This window comes from Chionomys nivalis, chromosome 12 (genome assembly GCF_950005125.1).
Source record: "Chionomys nivalis chromosome 12, mChiNiv1.1, whole genome shotgun sequence".
NCBI classification, from domain to species: Eukaryota; Metazoa; Chordata; class Mammalia; order Rodentia; family Cricetidae; genus Chionomys; species Chionomys nivalis.
The window spans coordinates 38,071,816-38,097,181 of record NC_080097.1 but is presented as its reverse complement, the minus strand read 5'-3'; the positions used below and the strand labels follow the sequence as shown (position 1 = coordinate 38,097,181).

Below are 25,366 nucleotides of genomic sequence, written 5' to 3'. Positions count from 1 at the left end.
CCTGGTCTCTTCCACGCCTCAGTGTGTCAACACCAGCAATAGCACACAGCCACTGAGATCCATTGTAGCCCTTTCTGCTCAGTCGTGCCCAGGGGCAATGAGTCAGTGCACGTACAAGCCCCTGACGCATGCTTACCACACAGCACTCTGGCTGTTTCTGCGCATTATCTGCCCCACTGGATGGTGACATTGAAGATAATATTTATTTTTTAATTCTCAGATCAGAATTTTGCACATTGCGTAGCTCAATAAATACATGTCAACAGTAACGGATTTAGTTTTCCTTCTTAGACTTTTGTCCAGAGCAGAAAACAGTTTTCCAGGTAGAGGCTTCAACTGTTTAATTATAAGAAACTTTCCCCGTGTGTTTTTCCTCTTCTGTTCAATATCTGGCTAGGTTTTAGGCTGTAGCTAATTACTGAGTTGGTTGAAATGGCAGAACCTTCTCCTGCGCGCTAACAGAGAACTCAGAGTGCATTCTAGAACTCTGTAATTTGTATCATTAAGACTTAGATTACCTTGGGATACTGCCCACATTGGAGCTTGGTAGGTTGCTAGGAGCATAAACAAATCCCACTTTGGAACAGTTTTCTGTGCAAGAACAATCCCCCTCTCTTATTTTCTCTGGGATCATTCGCTTACAAATGATCTAATTGCTCTGTATGAGAGGCCGGAAGCTCCATGACAACGCATTTAATTGCTAAGGATGTACAACTGCTAATTAAAAATGACCTCTACTCAAATGTGCTAAAAGCCATGTCTAACTACTGCACGTTAGGCCTTTTGCCAATGGTAGTTTTCTTTCTCCCCCTCCAAATTTTGCTTGCCATGTATGTATGCCATTGTTCGGTAGCTATGATCTCCGCTCCCTCGGTGTTATCCTGTGGTTCAGAGCTAAGAAATGCACACTAAGAAAAGGAGCGATGGCTCAGAGCTTAACAGCACTGGCTGTTCTTCCAGAGGTTCTGAGGTCAATTCCCAGCAAGGTGGCTCATAACTATCTATGGAGAGATCTGGTGCCCTCTTCTGGTGTGCAGGTGTACATGCAGGAAGAACACTGTATCTGTAATAAATAAATCTTTTTTTTTTTTTTAATAAATCTTAAAAAAAAAAACAATAAAAAAGAAATGGCACACAGCACTGAGGGAACCCAAGGACACCCTGTCCAGACACCCTGACCCATGATGGCAGCTAGCTGAGGTGGGCTTGAAGGAGTGAGGCCCAATCTGTTTTCCCACTGTGACTAACCAGCCGCCAGTTAAAGGGGCTTTTTGGCCCTCGATTGGGTTGGAGTTGGAAATCCTATTTTTTTTTTCCATTTTTTCCTTATTTGTAGAGGGAAAGTCTAACTATATCATTTGGAATTATACTGTGATTTACAAAGGATAGCAGACTGCAGCAGAGAAACTGGACGGCCTTATTTCTCATCTGCTTTGTTTGCCATCAATGTACGTCTTGATGTTCGAGGTTTGAGGGCAGTGAATGAGGAGGGAAGGAGCAGGCTTTTTAGAAACAGACCGTCTCATTGGACAACACCACCCCAACCCCATCAGCTAGAGCATGTTTCTCGTTGGCTGCTGTTCTACACAAAGATTCTGAGACCTGGGTTAGCAGTTACCCACTGAAAAGGGGAGTCACGATGGCCAGACACAGACATTGTAAATCTGGGGGTGAACTCAGGGTTGATGGTATACCACAAGAAATATTGGAATTTTCATTAAAACCCTGGTGGAAATCAAAGACAAGATAGAAACCATAGAAACAGCACATGGTTTTGCTGTGCAGCCGGTTAGCATGTGTGCAGTATTTCCACCCTGTGTTTAGTATTTCCATCCTGTGTGCACGATTTCCATCCTGTGTGTATTTCCATCCTGTGTGCAGTATTTCTATCCTGTGTATACCCAGTTAGCCTGTGTGCAATAGTTCCACCCTGTGTTCAGTATTTCCATTCCCATCTCAGCTGGACTTGAACTCACGATGCAGTCCAAGCTGGCCTTGAACTTGTGACACTCCTGCCTTAGTCTTCTGACCGTAGGATTACAGGTGTGTGCACCAGCATCTTCCCCCATATACACCCTGGAGTTCTCCCCCCACCCCCTTCATAACAGCCCACGGTGACTGGCTGACCAGATCTTGCTGCCAGTAATATTCAGGAAAGCTATGAATATTAAAGCAACAAGGGGGAAAAAAGAGACTGCAACTCAGATACAGAGAACATTTTATTCATAGCTGTATAAAATTATACTTCAGAATTCTCCTTTTCTAAAAACAAACTTTTAATTGTAATCCTCCAAATGAAAAGGCTACAGTTTTTTAACCTTGTACACACCATGGTCACAATAAACAGTATTTCAGTGGTGGTGAGTGCTGGAGATTGAGCCCAGGACTTCACACTCACCCACAGCCCCAGGCCCTGTTAAATAGGTTTTTTTTTTTAAGCTGTGTTAAAAAAACAAAAACAAAAACAAAAGCAACCAAACAAAAAGCTCCTACAGCAGCATATGGCTCTGTGACTATGGTCTGTAGCCTCAGGGTGGTATCAGAAGCCAAGTAAACTAATATCCTGAGATAGAAAACTAGACACTGTTGGTGCTTCAGGGGCCATGTCTCTCAATGTCAATTCCCCCTCGTAGGTCTCATTCATTGGAGAGGCTTTTCTAGAAATGCCTGTAATACCATGGGACAGTGCTAGTGCATATGGGCCTTAGGAGCTGTGCCCGTCCCCTATCATGCACCTTAGAAGAATATCAACATTACTGGCCAGCACAAGAACCAAAACGTAACATCGAATGATTTATGTAACTCTGAAACAAGTAAGGCTCAGCTGCACACACATCTCACTGTTAACAAAGGATGATTAAATATTAAAACGGTAAATGTGTTGTTACAACTGAACATTAAAAACTCTACATGGACTGTGTCCCTCAGCCCCCAAGCAGGGCTGAGTTTTATGTGCTGAGGCTCATCTCAAAGTCTTACCTTGGGTTGGGCCACTCTCTCTCACTCTCCTTCCCCCACTACCCAAACCAACAGTGCCACCATCTGCTCACCAGCAACGTGGCCACTGTTTGAGGCTTGTCATCTGCCCCAGCTGAGAAGCAGGAGAGCTGGATGGCCACATCAGGGGTGAGCATCAGTGTCCTCCCCTTGCACCTCGTGCTGTGCTTTTCTTCATCTTTGCATTGCAAAAGGCACCACGGCCCTATGAGACTTGGCCAAAACATGTAGGGTATTTATTAGAAGAGTCCATTATCAGAGAATGCCAACAGTCAGGAGAGTGGGTCCAAGCAGGCCTTCTGCAGTTTGGAGGAGAGGGGAAGACACGTGGAACACCTTTCTGTAATGATCACACAGTATTAAATTGGGATTTGTGTGTCCAGGTGACTAAACCGCCCTGGAAATGGCTCACATGTTGCTGCAATTATCACCTGGGCGACAGAAAAGAGCCTTGGCTCCAGGGTACCCGTGAGGCAGTACATCTGGTGGCCTGTCCCTCATGCTGGGGCACAGGAAACACAAGCACATTATAAAGGTTCCTATCCCCTTCCACTGAGAAAGCAAGGCCAGTGAATGTCAGATAGGATTATTTTTTTACTTTTTAAGATTTATCTTTACAAGTATGTGTCTGTGTGTGGATTTGCGTACCTGAATACAGGTGACTGCAGAGGCCCATGAGGGGAGTCAGACCCCCAGAGCTGGAGTTACAGGGGCTGAGGAGCACTGGGTGTGGGTGCTGGGAACTGAACTCAGGTCATCTGGATGAGCACTGCATGCTCTCAACTCTGGAGCCATCTCTCCAGACCAGCATCTCCTTTTAAAAAGATTTATTTCTAGTATTTTAACTTCAAAAAGTACCAAATTTCACAAAATATGTTAGGTTTTTCTCATAGCTAAAAACCATTTTTTCCTCTCATTGGGGAGAAGAAAAAAATCACAAAATGAAACAGACAGACTAAATACTCCTTTTTCTTGGATTTTTAAGACAGGGTCTCTACATAGCCCTGGCTATCCTGGAACTTGCTCTGTAGGCCATGCTGGCTGGAGCTCACAGAGCTCTGCCTGCCTTTGCCCCTTGAGTGCTGGGCATGCACCACCACGCCCAGTCAAAACTAACACTCTCGTATAAAAGTTTTATGTGCAGAAATTACCACTGCCTTTAGTCAAAGATAGGTCTAACTCTGTGCAGACAACAAGCCTCTTCAACTCGCTCAGAATAACTCAGGTTCTTAAAAGCAATAGTCCTTGGCTAGGCTGCTTACACCAGCACAGAAAATGTGACCCGATGAAGAAATACTTTATACTGTAATCTCAACAGTTTGCCCAGTTTCTATAAAGTTCACAAGAATCGGGAATCAGAGTGCTTTTCCATTAAAACTATGTTTCATTGGAACTAGAGAACCTGCAAGAAGTGCATAGAATTCAAATTTAGGTTTTCTCTCCCTATGTAGGAGTTTCTGTGACAGTTTAAGCATTGATTAAAGCACTAAAACATACGGTACTCCCACTAGTGTGGTTCTGAGTACAGATTTCCCATTGTCAGTCATTATTTGGTTAATTAAAAAAAGCTATCTAGGATTTACAGTAAACCAGCTACAAAGTGTTCTTTCTGTACAGATATGAATCCAACCATCCATGAGAAGTTCCAGGATGCAGCCAGCCTTGGTGAGGCCAGGAAGACAGGCGTCTTAGACCTTATGTGGATGACAATGGGTGAGTATAATTTCTTCTAGATTGCCTCCCTAAAAATATTTACTTGTGTTTAAAAAAAAACACAAGAATATTTGCTTAATATGAGATCATCCAAACAGCCTTCTTTACCTTAAAACCAATAAAAACAACTTATCAGACAGTAAATAAAAACACCCAGGCATCAAACATGCCAAGGCAGGAAGAACAAAACCCCATGCTATGTATTTTCAAGCAGGTGTGCATTTACTAGGTGAAGTTTGGAGGATAAAGCAAGCAACTTAAAATTCATGGATTTGCAAAGACCTGACACATTGGTGCAGGTTAAATATATTTGAGAAAAAAAGCCCAGGCTGTGGTAGAGATTCAGTGTATGGTCCAGGCTGTGGTAGAGATTCAGTGTACAGTCCAGGCTGTGGTAGAGATTCAGTGTACAGTCCCAGTCAGAACTAAGAACATGTAAAACACCATAAAACACTGGGGACTGGAGTGTTGTGGGTATGGATTCAAAATAATTTTATGATGAAAAGCCACAAACACCCAAAATATTCTATTCTATATAAGAAACATTGGTGATCTGTCCCCATAGTACTTTAAAGGACACACAGAACAGGACAAATTGTATGTTTTTAAAGATCATCCCTAACAAAATAATGGTGGACAGGCAGAGATGACATAGGCAATCCCTCTGAGGTAACAATTAAGTGAGCTGGAAACATTTTAAAGTTCATATTGTTCTCTAAAATCACACCTCAATATTGAGTCCATTTTATACTGCTACAAATCATGGGGGGGCTTAGTTCACAAGTCCTCAGTTCTTACACAGCTCCTTACATAAGCAGGAACCACAGCGCTCATCAGATGGGCCCATAGGTAAATGTGCACCAAATGGAAAAACTTAGCGAGGCCTTCTGAAGCAATGACTCTTTGCTAATTGTGAACTTGTTCAACGAACGGGGCCTGGTGGCACTCACCTTTAATCCCAGTGCTTGGGAGGCAGAGGCGGGTGAATATCTGTGAGTTTGAGGCCAGTATGTTGGCATACACAGTGAGTTCCAGGCCAGCCAAGACTACACATTGTGACCCTGTCTCAAAAAACAAACAAGCAAGTGAACAAACGCACACACAGATAATACCAGAATCCTTTTCTTTCTCCCCAGTGGAGCACACGACCCTTCAAGTTGCACACCACACTCTGAGAAGTTCCATTTCTCTTCATTGGAACCCTCAGCTTTTCCAATAGCAATGTCCCGTTAGGTCACTGTGAAGACAAAGCTATTTTTTCCAGTTAACCACATTTTACTCCAAAATTTTCAAAGTCACAATTTATAAAATCGTAGACCCTTTATTACAAAAGGAAGTGTTTGTGCCCATAATTACTGTAGAGAAAGGATATTCCGAGGGGGTCAGATCGGTCAGCGTGAGTGTACCTCACTGAAGTACACTTACTATAAAAACATGTTGCCTTTGCCATGTGAAAACCGGGTATTTAGTTCTCTGGATTTCTTTATCAGGGCTTTTTTCTGAGCCTCATCAAACCGATTAACCTTGAGGTCTTTATCCCGGTCAAATGGTATCCTCTCTTGGTGTTTGTTTTTATCCTCCGCAGCCTTATTCTTCAACTTCTTATGATGGATGTCCATGAGGGATTCTGATCGCTTTGACTCCTAGAGAAGCAGGAGAATGGAAGAAAGAACCTTAGCCATGTAGGTTATAGACAGTCTACAGCCAGGAAGCAGGCTGGACCAACGTGAATGAGAGATGCTTGCAAACCCTGATGGGGGTTTCTGGATCCAAGATAGCATCTCTGCAGAAAACGCACAGCTGTGGTAAATACAATTCAGAAGGAACAGAGAGGTCTACTAGCTACACGCTGCAAAAGAGCAAGAAAGGAAAGACACACAGTCATGGTTACTTAAGCCCCAACAGGAATATAAACCAAGAACAGGGGCATGAAAGGATGGGCAATTTAATTAATACAGTTTCTGTGTGATTATTTTGGGGGTGAGCAGTTGGGAACCAATAATCGGCCTCTGTCCAACACACAACCATCTGTAATGAGATCTGGGGCTCTCTTCTGGCATGCAGGCATACATGCAGACAGAACACTATGCATAATAAAGAAATCTTAAAAAGGAAAACCTTTTTTCTTTTACATATCTTCCACCAAACACTCCAAATTTGTTTATAATTTTAAAAGTTACATACTAAGGATCTCTATGAGTAAGCAGGACTCTTGCTTTCTGCTCAAGGATTTAGTAATTACTCTGCTTAGTAATTAAACTTCATGTCTATTTTTGAGACAAGGTCTCAAGTAGCCTTGACTGGTTCGGAACTCTCTCTGTAGATCAGGCTGGCTTCAAACTCAAAGAGATTCACTTGCCTCTACTTCCCAAGTACTAGGATTAAAGGTGTGCACTACCACACCCAGCAGAAATTAAACTTTTTTCTTTCTCTCTCTTTTTTAATTTTTATTTATTTTATTGAGACAGGGTTTCTCTATGTATCCCTGGCTGCCCTAGAACTCTCTCTGTATATCAAGCTAATCTCAAACTCACAGAGACCTGCTTGCCTCCCAAGCACTGAGATTGAAGATGTGAGCTACCACGCCCAGCAGAAATTAAACTCTTGATATAAGACTTAGTGGATAAGAACTACAAGTTTAAAACAACTTATCAATATACAGAGGGGTCGTATACAAATGTTCCCCAACAGTGGCCTGCAGTGTCTAAAGTGAAAGGAGGGTGTAGAAAGAGAGAGAAACGGACCCCATGATGGTCACCGGAGAGAGCTGCTGGTCTGGTTCAAGCTGATCCTGGCGGGTGACGGTGGCGCTGGGGAGAGGACGTTTTTGAAGTGTCACTCGATGAGTGAGCTCGAGAAGAAGGATGTAGACACCTTGGGCATGGAGCTGCACCTGTTTGTGCTCTACACCAACAGAAGACCCATCATATTCAAGGTGTAGGACACAGTCGTCCGGGAGAAGTTTGGGGGCCTATGCAAAGGCTACTACATCCAAAGTCAGCGTGCCATTATAATGTTTGATGTAACATCAGAAGTTACTTACAAGAGTGTACCTAACTGGCATAGTGATCTGGTGTGTGTGTGTGTGTGTAAACATCCCCATTGTACTGTGCACCGACAAAGTGGATATTAAGATAGGAAAGTGACGTCAAAAATCTCTATTTTCAGTACTATGACATTTCTGTCAAAAATAATTACAACTCTGAGAAGTCTTTCTCTGGCTTGCCAGAAAGCTCACTGGAGACCCTGACTGGGAGTTTGTTACAACGCTTACTCTCACCCCACCTGAGCTGGTCATGGACCCAGCTTTCGCAGCACAATATGATTTGGCATGACTTGGGTTGCTCACACAACCGCCCTCCTGAATAATGATGCTGACCTGTGAGAAGGTGAAGATGGGGCCCTGCATCAGAAGTCTAGTGTTACAGACAACTTCCTGTGACGTCAGTGGTGAAGTGTGGGCGTCACCTCAGTTAGCTAAGCAGATCACGGACTTCACCGGGATGCTGAGGGCGATGACGGGACTTCGGAGCCAATGTGGCAGCAGAAACATACCTTCCTTTTTTTGGACTTGCATAGTATTTACAAATTTAGCTGTTGGGAACACAGTTGTTTCCTTCCTGAATAACAAAGATAAGACTCTATACAGCACATCACAATATTCAGTGCTGAGGTCTTGTTTGTTATGTCATCCTCATTCTTTTTGGTTAGAATCAGAATAAAGTGAGGGGGAGAGAGAGAAAGAGATCAAGAAAAATAAACAACAGAACTATGCCGGGTGGTGGATGCGCCTTTAATCCCAGAGTCGGGAGGCAGAGGCAGGTGGATCACTGTATGAGGCCAGCCTGGTCTACAGAGCAAGTTCCAGAACAGCCTGGGCTACACAGAGAAACCCTGTCTTGAAAAAACAAAACCAAAACCAAACAGAACAAAAAAACCTAAAAGACAGAAAAATATAAGACCAGCAAACTCTGGAGTGAAAGTCAGAGGCTCAGAAGGCAGCCTGGGCGGTGGAGTGAAGAAGTCTCAGCAGAGAACCAAGTGGAGGAGAGGAAGAGCGAGAGGAGAGCATCCACATCTTCATGCGCTCTATTTTCTTACTCACGTTGTATGAGGATACTTGCTCAGCCAGTCTCTTATCCCTTCCTGACAAAATATTTTCTTCATCTTTCTTACTGAATGACTTCCTTGCTTCTTGTATTTCCTGAAGAATAAACATAATAACATCACTTAAAATAGAATTACAAAGAAATACTATTAATTTTACTTAGATTAAATGACAAGAAACTGAACTAAAGCCAGCCTGGTTGAATTCCTCCCAGTCAGAAACAGCGGCATAGTTGAGAAGGGTCAGTTAGTGCAGGCGCTTGTGACTTTCCCGAGAAAGAGGACAAAGGGATGAAAAGCAAATCCTCCCAGCCACCCAACTGGAAGAAACTCAGGATGAGTTTCGCCTAAAAACCACAAAATGTAGGAAAATAACACATGAGAAATCTTCCACTGTCTGTTTCCAAAAACAGTAAAAGGAAAAACTAAAAAGTGTGTACATATTGACCAAAAAAAGGAGAAAAAGGGAAAGGAAAGAAAAGGACACCGCCAGCACTCAATGATGGTCTGAGTGTCTATGCAGAAGACCCCAGGAGACCCGCCAGAACTTGGAACGAACAGAAGCAAGAACAGCAAAGGGGTGTGATATGACATCAAAGAGAGGTGTACCACAATAGAAACAAAATAAAACAAACATTCAAACATTCCATTACACACACACACGCATGCAGGCATGCACACATGCACTCCTTAGACTGCCCTGCAGTGAAGGGTTACAGTTATCTCTAGAGAACATACCAGAAGGAGGACGCTACACAAGCATAACTAGACACCATCATTCAAAAGGCATATTTCAAAATTGCTTTTGCTTATGAAAACCTCATATAATTTCCAGCATCCTCACGGAGGCTCACACATGTCTGTAAGTCTAGTTCCAGGGGATCCAATGCCCTCTTCTGGCTCTGTGGGCATCAGACATGCATGTGGCACACAGACATACAATTAGGCAAAATACTCATACACATTAAAAAAAAAACAATAAAACAAAAACTTTTTAAAAATATCAGTGGAGAGAAGTGGGCAGCTCATGGCTGTAATCCTAGGACTGGGCAACTAAGAAAAGAAGATTGCTGAGCTTGAGGCTAGCCTGAGCTAGAGCAAAACCTGTCTCAACAAAAACCAAACAGCACTTCAGAACCCTAGCCTCTAGATTACTTAGATTTGACAGCATATGTTGTCTTTTTCCTTCTCCTGTACATACTGGATTGTTTTAATCCTGGCACTCGGGTTGCAGAGGCAGGCAAATCTCAGAGTTCAAGGCCAGCCTGGTCTACAGAGTGAATTCCTGACAGCTAGGGCTAAACAGAGAAACCCTGTCTCAAAAAACAAAACAAAATAAACAATCATTTACATTTTAATTTTGTGGGGGTGTGGGGGAACATATGCCATGGTGTGCACATGGAAGTCAGAGGACAACTTGGGTATAATTAACAGCTCCTAAAACACTTGCAAAGATAAAGTGAGAAACAACAGCCAGTGACAGTCAAGGTCAATGGCTTAAGTCAGAGAGGGTGGGGGTGGGGATGGAGGGGGTGATGGGGGGAGTTGACTATCCCTAGCAGCACATAAACAGCACAGTTCTGTGGTTGGACCAGGGAACATGCATAAAACATATGGGCTATCCATTACCTTCATGATAACCCAGAAAACTAACCAATCTCACAGCAATTACTCAGTCCCTGTCCAATCTTTGCCACAGACCTTTAAAACCTGAGAGAAGTTCTTGGAAACCCCTACCACTCTCAAGAGTTCCAATTTTCTTTAATTTCATACTTTTCCTCAGTTTCTCACATCTCTGTAATCCTCCCGAATAAAGCTTGTTCCCTCTCGCATAATGCTACCAGTACGGGTGTTTTCAATCCTCACTAGTGTTGGACAGCAGACTCGAGTCACCATCCCAAGTCCTTGGGTTATGTACAACTGTCCTATTATGTACAAACCCTACATCATCAGTATCCTTCAATAATTTCATCTTCTATCTTGGCAAATTCAAGCCAAACTCGACAGTATACCTGAACAAAAAACAAGAAGAAAAAGAAAAACAAACAAACAAAAAAAAACCCTGTTACCTTAGCTTTCCTTTCCCGGTCAGCTGGGGTGTCTGTCCAGACGGATCGGTCTCCGGATCTGTCATCAGCTCTTCTTTTAAAGGTTCTTGGCCCCAGACCAAAGTCTTTCATTTCTGGAGGAAGCTCAGTCATCCATGACTCTCTTGTGACTGGTTTCAAGGAATCCTGTATGAGAAATAAGCTGAAAACAAAGCAGCAGCTGTGCGTGGCCTTTAGTTCCAGCTCTGGGGAGACAGAGGCAAGCAGATGTCTGTTTGTTCAAGGCTAGTGTTGGCTACATAGTGAGTTCTAGGCTAGCCAGAGCTACAAAGTGAAACACTGTCTTAAAACGAGACAAAACTACACACACACACCCTATATATAAATGTACACATTCTATGCTACTTCCTAAGAGAAGAGCGTTGTCTCAGGGGTTAAGAGCACTGTAACTCCAGGTCCAGGGGATCTGACTCCCTCTTCTATCCTCCTCAGACACCAGGCATGTACTTGGTGCAAATGCCTACATACACATAAGCAAAATGCTCAGACACATCAAATAAACCAGTAAAGAAAAGCTTTGAAAACTTACATCATCTCCTTTGGTCAATTTTTCCTTCATTCTCTGGGCCCTTTTTTCAAACTCTGTTGTCACGCTATAGTTAACTGGTCCTTTAGCAGGCATTGGTCCAACAATGTCCTCATCCTCACTGCTCTCTGCTTCCTTTTAAGACAAGACAGTATCTTTGTAAGAAGAGACCAATAGGTGACAGGCAATGATCTTAAACTACTTGGAATTTAGCTGAAATAGATTATGCATAAACAATAAAACAAAAAAAAATTATTGCTAGCCCATCACTGAACAGAGAGCTTTCTCTTGGCTTCCTGGAAGACGACAGTTGCACACCATGTGGACTGTCCCAGTTCCCTTCCTATGTCATCGTAGACCTCACTATAGCTTCCTATTCATACGCCCCCCCCCCCCCCCCCCCGCGCTATGTTGCCGGTAGGAATCCAGGTTTTGTACATGTTAGGCAAGGACTCTACCATTGAGTCTCATCTCCAGGATTTCAATTCTCTTCTTGGTGGACAGAGATCTGGCCTTAGAATTCTTTTCAACATAGTGTTCCTGGTATGTATTACCAATAGGTCAGAAATGACACATTTGAAACCGATTTTCTTCTCTGTACATAAAAAGCTCTTTGGAATATGGCAAGTGAATCAGGGTATTACTACCAGCTTTTATGAAACAAGTATTGTATTCACAGCTCCCAGAACACTGACCCAGATGCACTGATTCAGTCCCAGCACGGTCCACTTACTGCAGAGATAAAACAGTGCTGGTAAAGGCCACCTCTTATTCCCTAAATCTAAGCTGTTGTAGATTTAACGTTCTTCGACTGAGTGACCCACCTCCTCTACCTTGTCTTCAGCACCTGAGACTTCCTTTCCCATGTTTTGTACTCTGTTGGTGAGGCCTGTGAGACTTTTGCTTGACACCCTAAATTTTTCATTTCCAGTTTTATTTCTGTTTGGGTTTTCTTTGTAGTGATTCCATTTCTTTGTTAAATTCTACTTTCTTGACTTGAATATTTTTCAATATTTCATTCAGCTGTTTGTATTTTCAGACTTCATTGAGGCATTTATTCATAGCCTCTCTAAGCTCCTCAACCATAACCACAGTCTTCAGGGCCTTGCCTCGAACTTTAGCTATACTGTATTTTTTAGGGCTACTGCAATGGGTTACTGGCTTCTGGTGGAGGTAATGTCTCAACTGTTCACGGTTGTGCTCCTGTACAAGATCTAGGCATCTAAGCTGTGATGTATGAGGTTTTTCTTGGTGTCCACATCAGGCATTGTCTTTGCTGGGTGGGTTTTCTATTCTCTGGATGCTGTTGCCCTTTCTGGATCCTAGGCAACTGTGGTGGCTGCGGGGTCCCTGGTGGACAGAGCTTCTGCAGGTTGATGGGTTAGGAGGGAAGACTGAGAAGGGCTGTGGTAAAGACCTGGGTGGGGGCGGGGGGGGAGGCTACGGTCCACACCAAGAGGCAGAGTCCCCAGGGAGTGCGGGTGGTGGACAGAGAGGCTCCTGCAGGCAGGCTGCTACAGGACCAAGAACAAGTCTGGAAAGATCCTTGTGGAGGAGAGGAAGGACAGTGAAAATCACCCCAGCCCACGGGGGCTCCAATGGAAGGTGCTTTGGCTGACAAAAGGATGGAGATGGGTTGGACCTGCATCTTGCTCTGAGTTGTCTATGGATAGATGCTGTAGTATCCCAAGGCTTATAGTTTGTCCTTGTCCTCAGTAGATTCATTACAGTGATTAACAGCACGCTTGACCTTAGGTTCTGACAGCTTCTACACCTTATTTTTGAGCTCACTGGGTAAGTAGTTCGTTTACACCCCTTTCATTTCCCCTTTAACTACTCAACAGTAGCTTCTATCTGGGGCTGTTCTTTTTAAACGCACACAGTGCAATTAAATAATTTTATCCCTGCTCTTGTGGATTATTCTGATACACACACACACACACACACACACACAGTGTGGTGGGCTCTGGCATTCAACACCACAGTTAATTCCTACAATAAAACTGTGAAATGATATTCTTTTTCTTTTCTTCTTGAGGAAATGGATATTTGAATATGTCTATTAAGACAGGGAACTTACTTCAAGTTTTATAACTAGTACCTAAGAGTAACCCTTTCAGGACTGGTGTTTTCTGTACTCTCACGAGAGCTTCCTGAATTCATCCACTGCTGACGGAACTTTAAGTGTTGACAGCTTATCTCTACAACAGTAAACTGTGCCGCCACAAGCATCTCCATAGATAAAAAATAACGATTAGTGTGTCTGTGTCTGTGTGTGTGTCCGTGTCCGTGTACATGTGTGCCAGTGAGTGTGTGGAGGTCAGAGGACAACACCACAGAGCCATTTCTCCCCTTCCATCTTTACAAGTGTTTCAGGGATGGAACTCAGGTTGCCAAGTTCCAGCTCACCAGCGCGTAAACATTATCTTAAGTGTAATTTTCAATAGACACAAACCTTTGTGGTATAAGGTAAGCAAATACAAAATATATGATAGACCTTTAAAAATAATGTATTTTATTTATGTGTATGTGTGTGTTTCATTGTATATATATTCCACATATATGTGGATGCACACAGAGGACAAAAGATTGGACTGGATCCCTAGAGGTGGAGTTATACCCAGTGTAGGTGCTGGGAACTGAACTTGGGTCCTCTGGAACAGCAGCAAATTTCCTTAACTGCTGAGATATTTCTCCAGCCCCTACAATAACTTTTAAAGTTTTAAGAATTATTAGTGTCTGAGGCCAGGAATGGTGGCACATGTATTTAATCTAAGCACTTGAGAAGCAGAGGCAGGTGGATCTCTGTGAGTTTGAGGGCAGCCTAGTCTACATAGTGAGTTCCAAGATAGCCAGGACTATGAAGGGACCATGCCTTAAACTAACTAACCAACTAACTAACAAAAATCCAATTTTAAAAAGCCTCAATAAAACAACAGAGCAAAAAAAAATCCAATGAACAAATAAAAACATTAGTGTTTGATGGCAGGATATGCTAGTACTATTTTAACATCTATCTAATAAGATAGTTTTCATGAAGGTAAAATTTCATCATATCTTGCTAGGTATTTCTAGAAACAAAGATCACCTATGATGTTGAGAGACATGAACTGGATGGAGGATCAGAGAAGTAATAAGAAATAACACACTTAATTGAAAATCAGAATCATAAGCTCAAATCTAACCTAGGACAGTACAAAACTGTGATGCCCTGGGTGACTTATTTATTATCTCAAGACAGGAGAACAGGGCAGAGAGTAGGGCTGGCAGGGCCCTGGGCAAAGGTGGCAAAATTCGTGTATGACAGAAATCAGTTGGCAGAGAGGAGACTAAACGCTTCCCCATTCGAAGGAATCTGGAAAGCAACACACACAGAGCGCCCCCAAGTGTCTGCAGGTGGGCTTGACTCATGCTCTGGTGGAGATGCAAGCTTGAGGGGATGGGAAGCATCAGCTCTATGCAGAATTACTCGGAACAGACAGCACACAGAGCATGCCTGTCTACACAGGTAAGCCAGAGTCTGCACCATGAGACGCAGAAGCCCACCTCTGTTCAGCAGATCCACGAGAGCCGCTGACTGTTCTCTTGGTTGGTAGTGATCTTTACTTATCAAACCTGTTTCTGACGCAAACTGTATCAATGTTCAGTCCCCTGTGTGGGGACACAAGAACCTGGAACTCCTCTGGGCATGCCCACTGAGCTCCAGGATCTGTGACAGCAACCTTACTTAAAATCTCAACAGAAATGATGCACCTGCTAGGGCCCTGCCTCAGCCCTGCCCTGAGATCTCAGGCATGTTATTTAAGCTTCCTAAGCCCTGGCAGCCTCTTCTTTTTTTCCAGGGTGGTGGTGGTCATGGTAAGAGTTCCTACCAATAATTACTCTGCATCATTTGTCTTCTTTGGAATCGTGAAATTGGGCCTTTTCTAAGTCCTAGGTGGAAAACTTGGATAGTTCAAAGCCATTCACTTTGGTCTCATAGTATTAACCTGGCAGGCTTACACACAGACACCTATTACAACTGTGGCCAAACAAACGTGAATAGAAAGCCTGTGGGAACCTTCCAGAGAGGTTTTCCTTCCTCCGTCGGAGGTGAAAGCATCCATCCACTTCCAGGTCTGGACACCGGGAACTGCATGTAAATCTGAAGACTTTGCCAGGGATAAGAGGTATGAAGAAAGCACTCGAGCTTGGTGGTAGTGGTGCACACCTTTAATTCCAGCACTGGGGAGGCAGAGGCGGAGGTGGAGGCAGAGGCAGAGGCTGAGGCAGGAGGATCTCTGTGAGTTCAAGGCTGATGGGGGATTAGCATGCCTAAGAAGACAGAGCAGAAAGACAGAGAAATGGAGGCTGTGTTGTCAACTTCACCAGCCTCACACTGACCTTACCTCTAAACCTCACAGTAGGTGTCAGCACACTTCCCTCACTTGTAGACTGCAGTGTAGACCACTGTGATAGCTGGCTCTGATTGCCACACTTCCCTCACTTGTAGACTGCAGTGTAGACCACTGTGACGGCTGGCTCTGATTGCCACACTTCCCTCACTTGTAGACTGCAGTGTAGACCACTGTGACGGCTGGCTCTGATTGCCACACTTCCCTCATTTGTAGACTACAGTGTAGACCACTGTGACGGCTGGCTCTGATTGCCACACTTCCCTCATTTGTAGACTACAGTGTAGACCACTGTGATGGCTGGCTCTGATTGCCACACTTCCCTCATTTGTAGACTGCAGTGTAGACTACTGTGGTGGCTGGCTCTGATTGCCACACTTCCCTCACTTGTAGACTGCAGTGTAGACCACTGTGATGGCTGGCTCTGATTGCCACGTCAGCTAGAGCCACTTGGGAAGAGCCTCAGGGAGAAACTGGCAAAATCAAGTTGGCTGTGTTAACTGAGATGGGCGGAGCCACACACTGTGGGTGGCACCATTCCCTAGGCCGAGAATCTTCCTTGTGCAGCAATTTCCTCTAAAGTTAAAATCTTCCATCTTGGAGGGAAGCTTCTTAAGACAGGTAGTGAAAAGTAACAAAAATACCACCCTTGGAAGATAGGAGCACAAACCGTAGTCCCTGATGATCTTGTTTTGCTGAATTGTCAGGTGTGAGAACAGCTGTTATCTCATCCCCAATGTTCTATTCTCACATTTCAGTTGGAAGTGGGTGTTCTGCTCTCAGTGAGCTGACTATCTGTTCAGAGACTCATATTTCATGTGAACCACATGATTACAGACACCATTAAAGTTCTGAGTTTTATTCTTTAAATGAAAACTTTCCAAACCTCTGAGTTGAAGGATGATGACACTTGTCCTGGATCCTCTCTGCCTTTGTCACTTTTCTGTGAAGACTTAATGAAACCAGGTGGCAAGGCAGGACCTATGATAGGCCTGAAAATAAAATACACCATTATCATTCTCTCTTGACCCTAAAAAGCTGTTTTTAGATAAAAGTTCACGATCATAAGAAAGTCAGCTAATAACAAATGTTGAAATAAGAACTTTTGTAACATTATTTTTACTGATATCGACAGATTTCTACTTCACTTTTAGAAAGAATATTTTCATTTATTTAAGGGCACGTGTGTGCCACAGTACGCACATGGAAGGGAGTGCAACCAGGGATCGAACTCAGTTCTCAGGCTGCAGGACAGGTGCCTTACTGCTGTGCTATCAACTAGATACTAAAGCAAAAATTGTCAATCTTTTGATCCAACTGTACACACGAGGGTATTTTCCATTGTGTACTTTGACTTCTGCTGTTTTGATATTTGCTATCCACTGAAAAATTCCACTGGGCCTTATAATTAGAGTCAGAAATTCTTAAGCAGAAAGTGTGCTGTCTTAAGGGCATGTACAACAGGTACACACAACAGCTGCTAGCAGTCAGTGGCAAGGCATCATACGAGTTTCTTTTTCCTCAGTATAATTCTTACCAGAGCTACACAGACATTAATTTATGAAGATAAAATCTGTGGTATAATCTTAGAAGACAGTAAATACACTGGACCAGTGAGAAGGTTCAGTGGGTAAAGGTTCTTGCTGTGAAGTCGGAGGACCTAAGTTCAATTCCTGGACTCACAGAGCAGAAGGAGAGAGCTAACTCCCACAAGTTGTCCTGCTGTGGGATGTTCTTTCTGTACACTGTGAGTAGTGTTCCTCTCACTGGTTAATAATAAAAGCTATTTGACCAATAGCCAGGCAGGACAAGGTTAGGTGAACAATCAAACTGAGGACTTAGATGACGAAGGCTGAGTTAAGGAGATGCCAGTCAGCTGCTGAACAAGTAGGATGTGTTGAAAATGAGGTAAAAAGCCTTGAGTCACATGGCAAAACACAGATAAAAATATTGGTTAATTTAAATGTAAGAGTTAGCTAGTAATAAGCCTGAGCTATTGGCTGAGCATTAATAATTAATATAAGTTTCTGAGTGATTATTTGGAAGTAGTTATGGGCCAGGGCGGGACAGAGAGACCTCTGTTTACATTGTCCTGTGATGTGCAGTGGTGTCATGTGTGTCCTGCCCCACTAATAAATAAAATGTAATACAAATTTTTAAATATTGTAAATGTAATATAGCCATGCATTCTAAAGTTATAGCAGAGGCTTTTTATTCCATATGCTACTATTTATTTTACACAAGGGTTTTTATTGTACAAAATGTTATTTTCTTTTTTCAAAAACTGGAAATAGATTTTTTCCATATAATATATTTTGATTACAGTTTCCCTTTCCCAATTCCTTTCATATCCTTCCCTACTTCCCTCTCCACACAAATCTACATCTTTTCTTTCTCTCTCTCATTAGAAAACAAACAGGCATTTAAAAATAAGATAAATCAAACAAACCAAAATAGAACAAAACAAACAAGCAGGAAAAAAAGAGCCAAAGAGAAAGCACAAGAAACACACCCAGAGACTGAGACACACACAGAAATTCTATAAAAACACAAGATCAGAAATCACTGTATATGAGCAAAAGATCTGTAAGGTAAATAATGTCTAGACAAAGCACCAAAAGGTAATTTTCAAAAAAGAAACTGCCATAGACTAAATACAAGTTGAGTATAGCTTATCAATAATGCTTGGACCATGAACATTTCAAATTTCAGAGTCTGAACTATTTACATATGCAAATGAGAAACCCTGGGGAAAGAGTCTCCAGACTAAATGTGAAATTCATCTCTGTTTCATATATACCCTCAGCAAACAGCCTAAGGCAATTGCATATTATGTGCTAGGTGACGATGATATGATAACACAAGGTTATGGATACTGAAAAGCAGACTTGGGGTGTCATGCTGGCTGCACTCAAGTCTGGACTGCAGACTTTCAGGTGAGAAGATCCATCTATAACGAGCTCTTCTGGAAGGAATGTGATATCCCAGGGCCAGTAACTTATCTATGAAAGGCTGGCAGAAGGTCCTAACCTCTAGGTTTTGCGAGCCACATTCGTGTACCTGTATCATTTGCAGTACTCTGTAAAGACGTAAGAAGCATTATTTGTTTGGAGAGTACATAAAGTGGCAGTAGACTGTGCAGTCCTGCTACTTCAAAGAATAGAGCTACATGGAAATTAGGAACTGGCACATGAGAGCCTCAACTCTGGATATAAAAAGAAACAGCCATCTCTTCTATGTGCTCTGACATACTGGCAACGGGCATGCCTGTCATATTGATAAACTGTCATGTGCTGTTTAAACTCCCTGGGAAGTGGTTCTGGAGGTGGGCCCCATTTCAGGCCCAAGAAAGTTTGTCTTATAGTGTCCCCAACTGTCACGACTTTGAGTCCAGAAGGAGCGTAGATCAGTTGGGTAGAAACTGAACACAGCTTCAGGGTGAATTGTGCCTTCCCACAGCAGAAGACTCTGCTGCTGTTTACTCTGGCATAAAGTCCATGTCATGGGAACAGCTGGCTGGGGGTCTTTCCCAGGAGGGGACATTCTGCCTGCTCCTCTTTGCCCATCAGGGGCCCCAGCCGACTGCTCTCCCCAGAGTTCTCCAGTCACCCGGCTGGATGCTGTGTCTGCTCGCATTCCACCCTATCTGCTGACTTAATCTTCTCTTCTCACTTGCTCCGTACCTAAGAAACTTACTCATTCAAAACTAAAATGATGGCTACCATGGCTCAGTCTCTACATAAAACTATACAGCATAATAAACTTCAAAAAACTGCCTGAAACACTATACATTATCACCTTGGAGGAGAGTCATCCTGCCTCTTAAATCCAGGAGGAAGGGCTGGTCCAAAAAATCCATCATCGTCGTCATCTCTATCTTGATTTCGCCGCTGTTTTCTGAAAGAAAACATTAACTTTACATAGATAAACACTGAAATACAATAAATTAACCCTGCCAAAGCAAACATATATATATGTATTGGCAATATATACTTTTTTACTACACACACACACACACACACACACACTAGTTCTTAATCTTTTCCTGTAATTTATCTTCAGTAATTTATTTTTCAGGACATGTTCTGGATCTTGTGGAGAATTCAAGATTCCACTAAGTGAAAAAAAAAAAATCTCAAGGTCTTTTCAATCCTTTCTCAGTGAGCTGCATGAGCTTGGCTTCTGGTCTCCCTCTCAGAAGCACTGTAAGTTGCCTTTTTCTGTCTCCTAATGTTACAGGGGCATCGGAAATCTTATTAACCTGTAAAAAACAAAGGTTCTACCTGACCCATGGTTAGTAAGGCTATATTAGAAGGAAATCATGTATATAAACAGAACATTCACTGCATATCAATTTTAAAAAGAAATTCTATGGGCTTATTTGTAATATTTATTTCAATAATATGTTAAGGAAAAACATTTTGTATATATATATATATATATATATATATATATATATATATATACACCTTATTGGACTGGAGATATAGCTCAGCAGCAGAGAGCTTGCCTAGCCTGCTCAAGGCTACAGGTTGATCCCCTAGCACCATACACACAAATCTTATTAACTCATTAATACATCCATATCTCCATATCTATACACTACTAGAATAGGTTGGTTTTTATTTTTTATTTTTGGAGACAAGGTCTCACTATGTAGCACTGGCTGGCCTTCAACTCACGTAGACCCCTGGCTCAGGCTCTGGAGTACTGGGATTAAAGGCGGGTACCACCATGCCCAATTAAAATAAGTTCCTTTGGAGACGATGCGGCTTGTGTGGCATGCCATACGAGCAGACGCTTTCCCTGCGCTGCACGAATGCCGACAGAGCTCTCCTAGGAGCTATCAGTTCCAGCCAACCCTGGAGAGCTGTGAGGCCTGCTTTACCTCAGAGACTTACCTGGCAGTTGGACCACTGTCATCTTCTTCAGACAAAGAACTGCTGTCCTCGTCGCTGTCTGAGGAGTCCGAGCTGCTGCTTCTGTAGTTAGGGGGCAGCGCTGGCCCTGCAACTGCACAAGCGTGGTTGGATGTGTTACAGTCGCTCACCGGGTCCTCCTGGCTGAGAAGCTCTCTTCATGGCCACAGCTGCCTAGCATTTACTATGGACTTTAATCTTCTAACTATCCACCTACCAGCCCACCCGCCCACCAGTGCCAGAGTAAATACTCCTGAAGAAACAAACACAAAAGGATCAGTTCAGAAAAAGTGCTGTTATTGAAAGAGTAAAAACGTGTGTCTGTGTGGAAGGGACAATCTGGAAGACAGTAGCCAGGGAAGGCCACGTTGACAAGGCATTTGGGTAGTGACGAGACAATGGCCATATAGCAATCCAAAAAACATTCTAGACAAGCGGTTCTCAACCAGTAGGTTGCAACCCCTTTGGGGGTCGCATAATCAAATCTCTTGCATATCAGATATTTACATCATGATTCATAAGAGCAGCAAAATTACAGCTATGAAGTAGCAATGAAATAATTCTATGATTGGGGGTCATCACAGCATGAGGAACTGTGTTACGAGGTTGAAGCATTAGAAAGGTTGAGAACCACTGCTCCAGACAGGGGAAGAGTCAGCAGAAGAGACCAAGCCGTGCACCCTCCATGGAGAGAACAAGCTGATGTTCCAGGGTGAAGAGGCCGGTGTGTCTAACACAAAGAGGGCAAGGCTGCAAGCTTTGGAGTTGGCGTCTTTGGCTTTGAACCTGTACTTTGCCACTTACCAACTCCATGAATTGTGAGTTAGTTAACCTGTGTTACTTTGTTGCTCTGTAAAATGAGGCTGACAAAGTTTAAACCTGGAGACCAGAAATGCTCACTAGAAGAAAAATACTGAAGAATGCTATCCAGAAGAACCCTGAGGACATGGTAAGCGCAACAGATAGTTACAGAAATCCCCGCTGCTCGACTCCACTCACACGAGGTGCTTAGAGCTCACATCCAATGGCAATTACTAGGGGCTGTGGGCAGGAAGGGATGCGGATATTTGTTCAACAGATTTCAGGTTGTGAGATGAAGAGTTTTAGAGGTGAATAGGGTGGCGGCTACATAAACAGCATGACTATAACTAATGCCACTGGAAAAATGCTTAAAAATGCCTACTGTAGTAGATCCAATTAATATTTTATGAGGACATGACAGAAAAAATTAGTGTCTTAGTAAGGGTTTCCGTTGCTGCGATGAAACACCATGACAAGCTAACAAAAAATACTTCCAACCTGTTGCGAGCACAGCAACACTCGCACACCCAAGTTTACTGAAGCTCCGTTCACAATATGGAGGAAATGGAGTTAGCCTAAACGGCCATCAACAGATAAATGAATAACAGAAATACAGTATAAAATACACATTGGGATTTTACTCAGCTGTAAAGAAAAATGAAACTATGAAAGTTGCAGGAAATGGATATAACTGGAGAATATTCTATCATGCGGCAACCCAGTTTCATAGAGGCAAACATAACAAATATAGCATGTTCTCTCGGATAGGGCGTGTATGAATATAGGCTATGCAATGAGAAAGGAGACGACAGGAGAGTTAAAAGAGGTGTTGAGGAAGAGAGACATGAAAGGGGAAAGGTGTAGGGTAAAAGGACCAGCCAAAGAAATCCACCCTGACCATGAAATAGAGCCAGCCAAAGAAATCCACCCTGACCATGAAACCAGAGCCAGCCAAAGAAATCTACCTTGACCATGAAACCAGAGCCAGTGAAAGAAACACACTTTGGCCCTGAAACCAGAGCCAAAGAAACACACTCTGCCCCTGGCTGACTGAGCATGAAACCAACCAATCACCCGAGCACAAAATCTAGCCAATCTGAGCCTGTCCAAGCTCAGGGGATTGAAATCTGACCAATTACCATCCTGAAAATCTTCTCCCTGCCTGGAAAAACTCTACCCCTAAGAAGCCCTATGTAAGCCTTGTACCTGGTCAGTTGGCAGTTGCCCTTCCCCACCCTGGCAGAGGCAGCCACTCTTCTGGATTCCTCCCTCCCAAATAAACATCTTGAAAGAGTTTTGGGTGAAGACCTTCTTTTGCCCGAGTGAAGCAGAATCTCTGTTAGGAAACTCTTTGCAGAGTGGAGCAGAGAAGTAATGGACATCTCTGCTGGGAAACTCCCTTAGGGAAGCAGAGCAGACCACTGTACTGGCAAAGAAGTTTTTTCTTGGAAAGGAGCAGGATTGCCACATCCTTCAGGGAAACCATCCCCCACTGAATCCTAGCTTCAGGTATAGCCTGATTTCCTGACAAGTCAGGATACCTTTGCCCTCACAGGTGTATGTATCCAGGATACCTTCCCATCAAGCTGTAGGTATTTCTTAGTCTCTGACACCCAGGGTACCTTTCCCTCCAGAGCTGTACTTGGAAAGGAAGTTATGGGTGATGGGTGAAGGCGTGAGGTAAAGGTGTGAGGGGGATGGGGAGAAGAATCAACAAAACAAATTTTGTTTAAAAATGCCATAATAAGGCCAGGCAGCAGTTAAGAGTGCACACTGCAGAGCCCCGAAGTTTGGTTTTCAGAACCCATATCAGGAGGCTCACAACTGTCTCTAACTCCAGTTTCAAGGGATCCCACAACCTCTAGCCCCCCCCCCCAGGCACCTGCGTTCACATGAACACACAGACACATGAAGATAAATAATGAAACCTAAGGCTTTGTATGATAATTTAAAAAACTCTACAAATCAATAAGACAAACTTTATATTGAATTTAATATAAAATGAGCAAAAGACTTTATCATAGCACAACTTAAAATTATAAAAATAAGTGGTCAATTTCATTTCTTACAAGGAAATGCAAATTAAAACTACCATAAAATACTGCTTCAAAACACTAGATTAAAAAGACAGAGGAAAGACAGGTAATGGTGGAACATGCCTTTAATCCCAGCACTCAGGAGGCAGAGGCAGGTGGATCTCAGAAGTTTGAGGTTAGCTTTGTTTACAGAGCAAGTTCCAGGACAGAAAAATGATTAGGAAGAACACAGAAGAATCGAATCACATACTTGCTGAGGACTTTGGTAAATCGGTAGGACTCTGAAGCTGAGCTATAACCCAAGATTTACATATGATATGAACCCACAGTGCATGGTGTCATTCTTGGTAAGAGTCAAAAAACCAGACTCTACTCAAATGTCTGTCACCATTAAAATATGCAAATAGATTGCAGGGAATTTACCCAATATAATTCACTCACACTTCTTTAAACTTAATTGAGTGGAAACTTCATGATAAAACAAAGAAAAGGAAAAAAAAAAGTTGAGGCAGGATTTCTCTATGTAGTCCTGGCTGTCCTGGAACTCACTCTGTAGACCACGCTGGCCTCAAACTCAGAGCTCCACCTGCCTCTGCCTCCCCAAGTGCTCGGATTAAATTAAAGGCGTGTGCCACTACTGCTGGCAATAAAAAGAATTTTTAAAAACAGCTACACTAGAACCGACATCTGGAAGGAAGACTCTGGTGGAAACAGTCTCTGGGTAGCCAGAAAAGGAAACTAGGATTTAGGGAATAGTTGCAATATTCCTTCAGCTTTGTTCTTTCACTCCCAGTCTGCAAATTGGAACAAACATTAACGACAGAAAAGCATAAAGGAGTGAAAGGCGTTGATGTGTCATACAGACCGTGCCTATTGCATGGTAAGGTTACAAGACATAGTGAAATGGTGGGTACTGACATGTCAACAAGTTATTCGAACGGAGTGTGCTAATATTAGTGTAATCGGGCAGAGAAAAACCCCGAAGACGTGACAATGCTCAGGAAGATAACATTTAACCTGGGATTTGAAGGCTGTGTTGGAGTTGTCAGGCATATACGTACAACCAGAGCAGCCAAAAGAAGCCCCTTATCCTTGAGGAAGCATAAATGCGGGCCCTGTGAGTCCTGGGTTGCGTGTGTAAGAATCAATGATAGAGAGGCCAGGAAGTCAGGTCGGGGACCAGAGAGCCACAGGATCTTTGGCAAGGGTCTTCCAACTCCAAGGGGATAGAGATACTAGGTTCTATTTTGGGCTTCATCACTGACTAGCTGTGTGAGCTAGGCACCCATTCTCCAGCCGCTGTCACCATTTGTAACATATGTACTATGATCTTTTCTTATACAGTTGATGGAAGGGTTAAACAGATGACCGGAAGAAGACTGATCAGTTAGTACAAACCTATTCACAGCACAATCTGATTCATATTAATCGCAAATTGGGATTGTATTGTCCTTTTAATAATGATCAGGCCCCAAACATCTCCGAGTGACCAGTTTGCCCCTCTGGGCTGACCACGCCCACTCCGCCGTGCTCTACAACCCTTCCCACGAGTGCAGGAGCCCGCTGCTGCTTACCCGGGCTCGGGTCCCGCTCCTCGTCCTCAGCTGTCGCATGCACCTTGAAGCCTGGCGGCAGTGCCGGCCCGATCAGGTCCCTAGCCATTCGCTGCGACGCACAGCGTACTGTCCAAGTCAACCTGCACACACAGTTTAAACCCAGCCCCGACGGCAGACCAAGCTTCGCAGCCGAGGCCGGAAGTTTTTCC

General features: G+C 43.3%; 1 protein-coding gene, 1 long non-coding RNA gene and 1 pseudogene across 2 annotated transcripts in view; 2 read left to right on the top strand and 1 right to left on the bottom strand.

Moving 5' to 3' along the window:
• LOC130884885 (uncharacterized) overlaps positions 1-6,419 on the top strand; it is a 39,114-nt gene extending 32,695 nt beyond the window's left edge. Inside the window, exons 2-3 of the long non-coding RNA XR_009058119.1 lie at positions 4,615-4,710; positions 6,296-6,419. This is a non-coding gene — a long non-coding RNA (uncharacterized LOC130884885). The remainder of the gene's footprint in view (positions 1-4,614; positions 4,711-6,295) is intronic.
• Positions 2,207-25,359, bottom strand: Gpalpp1 (GPALPP motifs containing 1). The gene is made up of 8 exons (XM_057786176.1): positions 25,176-25,359; positions 20,747-20,858; positions 19,644-19,742; positions 16,732-16,837; positions 11,455-11,586; positions 10,887-11,051; positions 8,816-8,914; positions 2,207-6,353 (listed from the first exon to the last, which is right to left on the bottom strand). Exons 1-8 carry the CDS (start codon positions 25,261-25,263, stop codon positions 6,135-6,137), a joined length of 1,020 nt encoding a protein of 339 aa, XP_057642159.1. The 5' UTR covers positions 25,264-25,359; the 3' UTR covers positions 2,207-6,134.
• LOC130884884 (GTP-binding nuclear protein Ran-like) lies at positions 7,442-8,537 on the top strand (annotated as a pseudogene).
• Positions 25,360-25,366: the final 7 nt, after the last annotated feature.

Excerpts from the sequence above, each read along its gene's own strand:
- Gpalpp1 (XM_057786176.1), bottom strand. The coding sequence starts at position 25,263 with ATGGCTAGGGACCTGATCGGGCCGGCACTGCCGCCAGGCTTCAAGGTG. Across the intron at positions 16,838-19,643 it reads CAGGATGACTCTCCTCCAAG|GCCTATCATAGGTCCTGCCT; the intron begins GTGATAATGTAT and ends TTTTATTTTCAG. Across the intron at positions 11,052-11,454 it reads AATTGACCAAAGGAGATGAT|GATTCCTTGAAACCAGTCAC; the intron begins GTAAGTTTTCAA and ends TTTCTCATACAG.